Source organism: Zeugodacus cucurbitae, chromosome 4 (assembly GCF_028554725.1).
Source record: "Zeugodacus cucurbitae isolate PBARC_wt_2022May chromosome 4, idZeuCucr1.2, whole genome shotgun sequence".
In the NCBI taxonomy this organism is placed as follows: Eukaryota; Metazoa; Arthropoda; class Insecta; order Diptera; family Tephritidae; genus Zeugodacus; species Zeugodacus cucurbitae.
In genome coordinates this window covers 56,491,307-56,503,239 of record NC_071669.1, presented here as the reverse complement: position 1 = coordinate 56,503,239, position 11,933 = coordinate 56,491,307, and the positions used below count along the sequence as shown (strand labels likewise).

General features: G+C 42.4%; 1 protein-coding gene across 10 annotated transcripts in view; it reads right to left on the bottom strand.

Annotated features, from left to right (window-relative positions):
* LOC105220910 (mediator of RNA polymerase II transcription subunit 13) overlaps positions 1-11,933 on the bottom strand; it is a 31,972-nt gene that overhangs the window by 1,280 nt on the left and 18,759 nt on the right. For 9 of the 10 annotated variants that reach the window (XM_054230284.1, XM_054230287.1, XM_054230286.1 and 6 more), the window contains exons 4-13: positions 11,098-11,191; positions 10,958-11,041; positions 10,189-10,655; positions 9,218-10,106; positions 7,788-8,450; positions 6,180-6,363; positions 5,417-6,081; positions 444-5,142; positions 245-371; positions 61-176 (exon numbers count right to left, since the gene is read on the bottom strand). In XM_054230284.1, the coding sequence (XP_054086259.1) occupies positions 61-176; positions 245-371; positions 444-5,142; positions 5,417-6,081; positions 6,180-6,363; positions 7,788-8,450; positions 9,218-10,106; positions 10,189-10,655; positions 10,958-11,041; positions 11,098-11,191 (7,988 nt within the window). The remainder of the gene's footprint in view (positions 1-60; positions 177-244; positions 372-443; positions 5,143-5,416; positions 6,082-6,179; positions 6,364-7,787; positions 8,451-9,217; positions 10,107-10,188; positions 10,656-10,957; positions 11,042-11,097; positions 11,192-11,933) is intronic. The other variant, XM_029046051.2, reaches the window with a different exon arrangement.

Here is an 11,933-nt window from a genome sequence, read left to right as displayed (position 1 = left end):
AAAGACATTAATAAACAATTAGTTTATACAAAAACAAATAAAAAACTATGGTGAAATTACCTCTTCAACATCTTGTTGCTGTGCCGAGTTGAAGTTATTGCCACCGGCGCTCGGCCAGCTGCGATTATCTTCCATGCGATCGGGACTGCAGTGATTTGACAGGCGACCAGGTTGAGCTAAAAAATAGTTAATTTATAAGTTTACTTCCCTTAATATATTAAAACAAAATAATAAAAATACTTACGATCCCAATCGAGCAGATCACCCATAAGCTCGGCATCAGTGAAACCGCCGTTCTCGTCATCATCATCAAATATGATATCGTTTTCTAAATCCACTTGTGGCTCATTTTGAAATTGACGTGTAAATGACTGTAAAGATACATGAAAACATATTTTATTTAAGACGAATTCTTAATGTATAGACGATAGACGCTGGCTTACCAAACAAACGGCACTTGTTGGGAACACTAGTATGTGTGTGCATGTTACATCTTGTGGTGTGGATAATGGGTTTTGCATGGAGATTTGCGAAAACCGCTCATCCGGCGTGAATTGATCGGGCATAACGCGCAGTTTCGAGTCAGGCTCCAGTGTTACCAAGCAGGCGCTCAGTATGGCAGGTGGATACATGAATGAACATTGCTTGCAGATATCCTTGAGTTGCTTGGAAGCCTTCTGTAGATTTTGTTTACTCAACAAAGAACTCCAAGACTTCAATTCACTGTGACCGATGCGTCCAATACGGCCTATCACCAACCGCCAATGATGTGCCGTCTGTGAGATCAAACCCATTATGAAGTCCATCAGTTTCTTGAGTCCAACACGTCGCGCCGGCGCCTTACGTCTGCGCGCACGGTTCGGTACATCAATATTGATAATGATCTTTTCGAACATCTCACCACGATCATCGGTCACGGTGGCCAGCAACCAACTCTGATCTTCACTCAAACAATAGTTGCAATACATAACGGAATACTTTTGCTCGTTCAGTGCGCGCATGCTGGACGATTGGCGGGAGAAGTCTGTCTTGTCGTTCTTCTCATGCATCGGCGCCAACACATACGGTGGTGTGTACATTTTATATGGTTGTCGATTCTTGTCGTCTTTGCTCTTGAGGAATGCTTCCATATTGGCTGCTGTGCCGAAGCCAGTCAGACTCTTCACGGCCTGCGTGTGCACCATATGACGACGACACTGCGAGAATATGTTCAATGCCAAGCAACGGATTTCGTCCGAGAAACGTTTTCGTGTACGCGATCGTCCCAATTCAACTATCGATTCCAACGATATGATTTGTATATTGATATTAGCACGTACCGAATCTGGTATGGACTTTAAGAGTTCGGCGTAGCAGCGCAGCAACGCTATACACGCTAAACGCTCCAGTTCGGGTGAGTCGGAACCGAATGTGAAGGGTTCAACTACGTACAACACGATTGCCGGTGGATTGATTTCTTCCATTGCTTCGCCCATACCTAAAGGATCGCTAAGCACTATTGGTGGTTTTGTATCAGATTTGATGTCTGGCTTCATGTCAACCGAGTCGGCAGAAGACTGCTGTTGTTGCTGCTGCTGTTGTTGTTGCTGTTGATGCTGCAGCTGCTGATGCTGGAGTTGCTGCTGCTGTTGATCCATGCTCTCCATCTTGGGCGGCGAGTTGTGCGTTTTGTCTTGTTCAACACCGCTCATCGAACTATGCATGGAACTCATGCTACCCATTGGACTGGTAGTGCCACGTTCGCGTCCGGCTCCCGGTTGGCAACTGCTATTTTCAGGTGGATTTAGTAAAGTCTTGTCGCCGGGCACACGATTTAGGTACGGCGCTATTTGATTATGAAACGCGCTCGCATAGAGACGTATTTTTTCGGCTAAAGCGGTATTATCTAAGGTGCGCAACCAATCGTCTAATGGCGTGTTATTTGGTGTTTTATCAGTGGGTGAGCGTGGACCCACCGTCAATAAACCATCCCAACCGCGTATGGGTGTATGACGACCCAACTTACACATTTCATATGTAGAACTCAATTCTCTGAAATATGTTCTCGTATTCTGCACCACAAATTCGGTTTCCGGACATACAACCAGATAAACAATGTCGCGCGCATACGCATAAGGCTCCAGCAGCAGTTTGTCCCAATAGTGTATGGCTAGTGGTGCCACTGAAACCCAATCCTTGTCATGTCCAACAATCACCGATGGTATAGGTTGTGGTTCGCATTGACCCGATGCACGTCCAGCCAAACGGTGGAACTGTCGCCAGGTCAATGGTCCGCTTACGGTGTAAGTAGCATCTTTGCTGCCCGCCGCACTACGCGATTTTGAATGGAATGCATTTTGCAACATTGGCTGTATGAAGTTCATGGTGCGCACAATCTCTTTGTTGCTGCGTGAGAAGCCCACAGGAATGTACGGCCATTTGTGTACTGTTAATCTGCTGCCGAAGAGTTGATGATGCCGTTTGGTGGCGCCAGGTCGGTTGGGATCGAAAGGTGAGAGTTGATTTTGGCTAGAAAACTCATTAACATCCATACGATTGCTTTCGAAAGCCAATCTCGCTTGCTCGAGCGCCAAGCACATCACATCATTCGCATCGACGAACTCTAGTACATTGGAGATCGCGGCCACCGATTGCGGTTGTCGGCTTTGTCGTGCTAAACGATGTCGGTGACGCTGTAAAGCTCGGTGCACAGAACTGCTAGACGTTTGAATAATCGAACATTGTTCAAGCAATAAATCGAAGATGATGTGTGCGTTTTGCAGTGACTGCGCATCGGGTTGCGCGTGATTAGCCTTATCTGCTTGTGCAGGTACCAATGCGTTGGCGCCCTTGATGGGTATGGAGGGCACCAATTTCGCAGCAGATGGTGTGAGCGCGGCTGCTAAATTTGCTATCAGCGAAGGTAATGACTGTTTCTTGTATCGGGCGGGATCTTCGGCAACACCCGTTATCTCCAATTCATCCTCGTAGAAGAGACCAGCTCGAAATGCAAGTCGTCTATTGACAACAGCGCTAAAACCACAGGTACAATCTACCGGATCGTCGTCTACGTACCCTGTAATGTGTTGATTGCTGGCAGGAGTATTGGAGGAGGAAGATGAACCTGATCCCGTATGTCCGGATGTACCTGGCAACGATGCTGGTGAATCCAAAGCACTACCACCAAAGGCACTTAACAAGCGCATATTTCCTCCGGCAGTTGCAGCACCACCAGCACTACCGCTATTTCCGCCGATACCGGCCACACCGGTGCTCCCGCTTGCAGTTGTAGAAGGCGGCAATGGATTAAAGCTGCCACCGGGCAGAGGCACATAAACACCCGAGTCGGCGCCACGTATGTTACCCACTTTCTGCGAATCCGCATTACACACACAAACAGTGCTGCTATCGAAATTGTGATCTCGAAACACGTTCAACGCCGTGTCGTACAGCAGAATATTCACGATCAGAGAGCTGACTTCGGGTAACTCACGCGCCACCACGGCACCAGTCGTTACACCAGTGGATGGCAGATTGCCAGCGGCGCTCAGCGGTCTAGGTAGATGTGTTGAAGGCATTCCCACGCTTTGTGGCGTTGGCGGATGCTCCTGTGAATGATACTGTTTATTCAAATACGAGGATGTTGAGGTGGCCGGACTGGCCACAGCCATTTCGTAAGGTGGCGGTGGATGCCGTTGCGGTTGCATCATCGGGAATGGAACAACCGAGGCGGGTGATGGCGATATCGGTGACATGCCAGCGCGTTGCATCATCTGCTGCATGCTCGTACTGCCGGGCGTATTTGTGAGTGCTGCCTGCGGACAGTTTAGCTGGTTCAGCAGTAGATTATTGCCGCCGCCGGCGCCACCACCACCACTGCTCAAGGGCGTGGGCACCGTATTGGAGTGCATTGGCGATGGTATGGGGCCCAAAGGTGTGCGTGGTTGTTGCAGCGGTGTACGCGGCGCTGCTGAGAGTAGTTCGTGAAGTTGCTGATGTTGTTGTTGCAGTTGCTGTTGCTGTTGTAATTGCTGTTGCTGCTGCTGTTGTGCGGCGGCAGCTTGAGCAGCGACCACAGCGCGTGACTTCTGTGTCGTCCAAGATGGTTTGTAAGTGCAATTCGCTGGCAACGCCAGTGGCGGAAGTGTTTGACTAGGTAGATTTGTTAGAGGCGCGTACTTTGATGAACCCACAAACTTGGCACGCTTCGGCGGACGATAAACATAAGACCAATCTTCGATTGGTTCCTCAACTGGGCTACCCAGTTCGGCAAAGTATTCTTGTTTGATTTTAATCATACCACCCATACCCGTCTCCAAGCTGCCCGACATTGTAGTTGAAGCAGTAATTACACTGAGATCCGTCATTTGTATGTCCATTTGACACGGACTGGAATTGGGATGGTGCTGTTCGTGTGATGGTGGTGTAGGAAACATCTTGGTCAGATCCTCCGCCTGTATCATACCGGGACCGCCGCTACCGCCACCATTACTGCTACCATTATTACCAATCGCATTAGTGGCATTCGGTGTATTTGAACAATTTTGCAATGCAGCAATCGCGACCGCACTGGCGTTGACGGCAGCAGCAACTGCGGTGCTACGCTTGAGATCATCAATTGTAGTCGTTGCAGTAGAGCCATTGGATGGGTTGTTCGAGTCGGGCGGTGTATGTATTTGCACGCTGCCGCAGCCATCGTTCGACGTCTCGAACAGCTGCTCCAGATCGTTCATGGTTGGGTTTAAGCCTTCAGCGGTGTAGAGATTACCACTCGCACTGCTCTTGCCATCCTTACAAGGTGAAGCTGTACCCTGTAGTGCATCTGTGGTTTGTATGTCCAGACCACGGAAGTAGCCGCCTGCGTTACCATTGCCATCACTACCCACATTTTCCTCCTTAATATTCGTGATATTGCCACAATGAGCGGCTATGCCCACCAAGCCGCCACTGCTACTTCCACCCACCGATGCTGCATTCATAGCAGCGCCAGAAAGCGAACTCAGGGAAGCATCTATAGAGAGCAGCTGCGAACCATATACTGAGCCCGGTGACGGCATAAGCGGTTTGGAGTGGGTATGACCTTCATAGAGATTTTTGGTACACATACTTCGATAAGGTTTGGTCACTTCGTTTTGCTTGAAACGTTTCATTGGATGATTCGCCCTGTAATAGGTAAATGGAAAGTTAATTGAAATTCAAGAATAACAAAAAAATAAAAAGTGATTGGAAATTGTAGTTTTTGTGTGCGTTTATCATTTATGCAATTCATATTCTCACAACTCGCTTGAATATAAAATTTGTTGGCGCAAATTCATAAGCACTGTGTTTTCTTCTTAGAGTCTAAAGATGGAAATATACATAAACTGAACTGCAATTTCCCCTATGTACTCTGTAATGTACGTGTAAAAGCAGTTAAAGCAGTTCGAAAAATACTCACCAAGCATTTTGAAACGTAAAATCATACAATACATTATATTTGGAGCAGTCGTCATTGGCGAAACTATCGATGTCCTTCACTTTGATTTCTGGCATCTTAAAGGACTTCCAATAATCGTTGATGGCATCTGCTGCCGACATGCCAGATGCCATCGAAACCACTGGCAGGCCATTTCGACTAACGCCACCCGCCAGGGGCGTTGGCGCATAACCGGGTTCAGTTTTGATTTGATCAGCACTTAGTGTTGACAAAGACGGTTGATGCACCTCAAATTTCTTAATGGTTATACTGCCACATTGAGGCGTAGTAGATCCGGTGTTACCCGATAATTGTGCTTGCGAACCTTGCTGTTGCTGTTGCTGCTGCTGACCGCCTATAGTCGGTGTGCAACGTCCCACACTGGGTGGTTGTGGCACGCTACCCGGCCCATTTGGTCCCACACCAGACACACCACCACCACCACCACCATTACCCGCCTCAACCGAGGGTGGCGGCTCAACGCTTGGCGTAGGCCGCACATAGGGCGATGTGGTGATGCTTTTATTATCATGCTGATCGGTGGGTGTAGGCGCCGGTGTATTCTTATCCAATAGATGATCGATCGGTGTTGGTGGTTGTTGCAAATTCGGTACGGATGGTGGTGCGCGTGGACTCATTGTTGATAACTGTACAATAAGAATATATAATTAATATATATTTGTGGGAAATTTAGAATGTAATGGAAAGGTTTGAAAAAGAACTAGTATAAACCTCAAGCACTCACTTGATCGGCCGGTGGTACGGATGTCGGCTGTGATAGCGTTGAATTCGGATGTGGCGATTGTGCGGGTGTGCCAGGTGAACCCACCGATGGCACAGGCAACAAGTCGCCCACAGAGTTGCGCGAATAGGTTGAAGCGCCGCCATGCGGGGTATCATGTGGTGTCATCGATGCGGGATTCAAAGTTCTGCAAACACAAATTGTATAAAGTCAAAAATAATTCAAAATCAATAGTTAATTATTGCAGGTAGCAAAATGTATGCTATTTATGTACATATGTATGTTGGTATGCTGTTATGCATTCAAACACCTTCCTAAATTCATTTTAAAGAGTTTCGTTGTACGATTATTATATATAATATATATATAGTATATGTAAATGTTCAACTACAGCAATAAATTTTCAAATATTCGATTTTTACTTATATAATACATTTATTAAAGTAGCATTTTGTTACCAAATTCTAACCATTTTATTATGTGCATTATGACTGTGTTGAATTCGAATCAAATTAATGTTCATTACTTAATGCACCACACCAAATGTTCTACAAAATATGTGTGTAATCCAAGAATGATAGAATTAGAGTTAATGATAATTTCGTTTCATTACTTTACTGAGTGAGTGTAGTTGAGAGAAAAATTTATTTTTTTGAAATGTCATGAAATGTCAAAGGTTTTTGTTTAAAAAAAATATAATTTATATATACACATCCGTGAAAAATATTTCAATTATATTTTATATGTAATAATATTCAATATGAAAAATTTCCATTAATGATTCATGAAAATAGTTTTCCATAACCATCACCCAACTGTTAGACTAGTAACCACTTTTTAATAAATTTTTCGAGTATTTAAATCTATTATATGTATAGGTAAATATAAAAATAAAATATAAGACGAAATCTAAAGTTAAGGTACGCCAAAACCGGTTTCAAAAAATGTGATCCATTTTTTTTAAGAATTTTGATTTAAAACTTATGTATATTCCTATTCTGTTTATTCCAATAACTTTAAATTTACAAAATACTCACTATATTTACATTTTTACAATCGTATAACCTCACAATATACTACTATAGGGTATAAACAACTTCAAAATCGTCTAAAACTATATTTGATATTAAACAGATACTAATTAATAAAAAAAATATATTTGTGACTCATCAACACCATAATACAGTTTACAGTTATTAAAAATTATATATTTATATTAAATATATTATATATGTACGACTGTCAAATTAGTTTTGTTATATTTTAGGATTAATGAACATGTTTCAACTTCACCACATTAGAATCATTTTTCATTTTTTTCGAATGTTTAAGTAAGTAGCATACTAATGAGTTGAATATGTGGAACCATATAGCAGGCAAGTAATTGTGTGTGGGAGTTTGCAGTTCATTTCCAACCAACCAACCGACCAACAAAAAAACACGGTTAATAATGATATGGTTCAGGATAAAGAGCAAGTGTATACATGTTTGGAAGAGTATAATAACAGCGAGTAAGAGCGTGAGGCGTAAAGAGAAAGTGAGACAGTGTTTGTGTGGGTGTGTGTGTGTGTGTGTGAGCGAGAGAAAGACAGTGAGAGCGACAACACAAACCTTTGCTTTGGTATGGTGTCTGAAGTTTGATAATGCATAGTAGTGATGCCATTGGAAGCAGCAGCTGCGGCAGCGTCTACTGTATCCACTGCACCGTCAACGACGTCAAAGCAAACGCCACCACTGCCACCGCCAACGCTTTCGCTACGACACCTCAATATCGAATTGCTCATATTCGCATACAAATGGTTACGGCCGCCACTAGTGTTGTTATCGGAGTTAAAGTCATATTGTTGACGCCGATGGAATGGTATACACATTGTTGTTGTTGTTGTTGTACGAGATGTGGTACTTTTTACATTGCTGTGGTATACAGACGAAGATGATGATGATGTTGCTGTTGTTGCCGTTGTTGGCGGCGAAAATAATGTTGTACGATATTGTTGTGATTGTTGTTGTTGTTGTTGCTGTTGGTGGCTATTGCTGGTGGTGCTGTTGGTGCTGCCGCTGCCGCATACCACCGAGCCGGTATGCATTTTACCACCCAATGCCATCATCATGCTGTTGCTCAGACGCACTGACGAAGCCGGCCCGGAAACACTATATATAGGGGATGTCATTGACAAAGAAGTAGTAGTAGAAGCTGCAGTCTTTTTGCTGCTAGAAGTAGTATGTGTGAGAAACGACAGTGTCGACGATGACGACGACGACGACGATGAAAGTCTGAAAATTGTTGGCCAATTTGTTTCTTTACACTAAATACATATATGTATGCTTTACTGTGCTCTCCTAACGGATTTCGTATTTATGTACGTTTCTTTTTTTTATTTCTATTATACTATATAGATTTATGTGTTGTTGTTTTTGTTAAGACAGCTACTGAATTAATTAAATGTGGCAATCAAAATGCCACCATAGTTTTATAGGAAAGCAGAATTCACATGACATTTCAATAACTAAACATTTCAAAATTTGAGGTTATCATAAATTATACTAATTAAAAGCAAATTAATATTGTTTGGGAAAGAGTAGTGTTTAAAATACAGAAGGTTTCATGCAGTACACACACATAGAAGATAAGCTAGACTTTGCAAACGAGATAAATACGAAACAGAAATACTTGCAATAAAAAAAAATCTAGAAAACTTGTTTACTATTTCATGAACTCTATGCATTGTACCAGAAATTACGTTAAACATTTTTTAAAGTAAAATATTGTAAAAAAAATATCAACTCGAACGTAATGAATTAAATTTTATAGACACTTCAACGTTTCACCTACTTTTAACTCTGAGTGCTTCATATTGCATACAACTAGTGAATTTTCTTGCCCTTCAATATAATTTTGCGTCACACTTATTTCTTCTACCGACTCAATACATACATACATATATAGTGACGAGTTTCTTGATCGAACTCACATATATTGAAAACGTTTAAACTCACAAATAAATAACTAAAATATTTTAATATCAGTAATTCAAACTTACTTTGTGCATGTACAGGGTGCTTTCTCCATTGGATCGACAAATCCCCAAAATTGCAGTTGCTGCATGCGCAGTTTGGCCTCCATTCCATTTGCATCACTAGGATTTGTGTTGGCATTTTGCGTGCTCATGGCACTACAAACGCCACTACCGACGCCACCACCGCCGCCGCCATTGTTATCGCTGTTGCCATTATTACCACCACTGGTGGAGCTGGTGGAATTACAGTCCTCGCCACCTACTGTACCACTACCGGTCGCAGTTGTGGCCGAAACTCCGCCGGTGGTTGTAGAGAGGGATGAACAAGTTATTTGCGCGCTGGTGGCGCCACTGCTCGTTGCTGTAGCAGCAACACTAGCCGCATATGTCACATGCAATGTATTTGTTATGCAATCCTGCCATACGCGCTCTGGCATCTCGGTAGCTGCCTGTGGTGAGGCATGAGTATTAGTTGTGTTGCCAGTAAAACTACTCGCCGTGGTGTCGTAGTAGGGTTGCGCTCTTGCTGTGAGTTCATGCAAATGTTGTTCAACCATTGCAATACTGCTATTGCTGCTGCTGCTGCTGCTGCTAATACCATTTGTGCCCCCACTGCTGCTGGCTTGGCTACTCGACGTGGCAACTGTCGTTACAGTCGTTACAGTGTGCAACTGCTGCTGCTGTTGTTGTTGTTGTTGTTGCAAAGTAGCGGGTTGATGCGACGGTGTCGGTTTGCGACTATTGCCCGTATATTCATTTGTATTCGCAGATGAAATAGCCGCCAATGCGGCAGCCTCCGCAGAAGATGTTGTGCCCAATGAGCCCTTCTGCAATGCAGCCGCTTCCATTTCCTCCATGTCATCCAAATCAGTGACTAGTACATAAATTGAGGGATGATACATTTTATGTCCGCCTAGACCACAAAGAAAACGATGAAAATTTTGAAAATTAATACTGAATTTTGGAGCAAACTAAAAAAATGTTTACACGCTTACCCGACACAACTTCAACCACCGGTGGCACATCGGAGTTTTCCTTATTGCACAAAGGGAAAAATGATGCCCAATCCTCTAAGATCTTCTCGGCCATTGGATCTGTAGCTTTAAAGCTATTACCTGTGAGTGTGGCTGCCATACCAAATGGCGCTAATATTACACGTCGCGGCTTGGGTGTGGAGGAGGCGTTCGTATTTGAGTTGTTGACACCTCCTTCTCCCGTTGCGCCGCCACTATTCGGATTGTGTGGACTCGCCACATCTTCTGGCAAATTCGTAGCAGCATTGCCATGTTCATGAGATTGAGACAGTGTTTGCGAATTGCTAGCGGCGGCAAAAGCGGCAGCCGCTTCCGTTAAATGCTCCTTGGATAAGGGACGCACCGCAGGGTGCTCACGCAAATCAATCGATGCGCATACCGTATCGCCGTGCACAAAGAACGTAAACGAGAATGAAAGGTGTTGAGAACTAGAAATTAAAAACAAATTTGTTAATTTATATGTAAACTGATTGAATTTAGTTATTCATTTATTAAACTATTAAATTATATGATAAATAATATAATTTAATATAGTATTTGTAACAAGTTGAACGATGATTAGTGTTGTAACTCAAAACAAAACCACAGAGAACTTGTTATAAATTTCCTCTAGGATTTCCAATGTAACTTAATGCCTTACAACTATACAGCACAGCAAGTTTTCATATTATTGGTTATCCACACAACCACTTTTTGTTATATACACACACTGAACTCTAGCGTAGCTTACCTTCGGCCAAAGAGTCGATCATTGGAGGTACACGGCTGCACAAACCATTTTCCAAAACGCACAATATCTTTGGTCAGCACGAACCTAAGGAAATAGTTTATATTAATATTTAATTGTTATTGCTTTATTATAATAAATACCGCTCCATTAAATTGTGCAAAGCTTTGAATAATAGCGACCGGCACTCGTATGTAAGACCCCGCTCCCATGTGCCATTCCAAAGTGCTTGGTTTGCTGGAATAAAAAAAAAATGTATATTAAAATCAATTTTATAAATCAATAATTGATAAGAAAATGTTTTCAAATTCTAAAATTTGCAAAATCATTGGACGATAGTTAAAAATTTGCAATTTAAGTCAGAAAAAATGCGAAAATGCGTTATAATTTTAACGCCAACGGCAGACTACCGAAGCTAGCTGTAATTTAAGTATATAAACGATTATTAGAAAATGCATTCCGTCTAAAGCAAATATGAAATGCAGCTAACGTTTCAAAATAGGGGATTCCACTGCATAACACAACAGGCAAAGAAATCTTGAATGTTCTAAATGCTCCCTATTGAATACATGTGTTTTCCAGTACAACTATAAAAATAATATCTACCTATATTCGTGTAGATATGTATGCATTTAAAAAGAAAAGCAGTTAAATTATTTCAATGTTCAACTATGAGGCTATTTAGCACGAAAAATGTAAGTAAACAACTGTCAAAAGTTTGCACATAAACTGACGCACATACACACATACATACATATCTAAATATATAAGACATAATATACAAATAAGAAATTAAAAATTGCAAAAATGTGCATCCGAAAACAAAAAAAAAATCGCACAGCAACATGTAAAACAATTTATAAAAGAGACTTAGTGGGTATGAATGTGGGTTGCACTGTGTTTATATACATTTTACAGTCTCTCTCTCTCTCTCTGCTCTTCGAGCATGCTCACTGCGAAGCAATTTTACTTTTTAAAC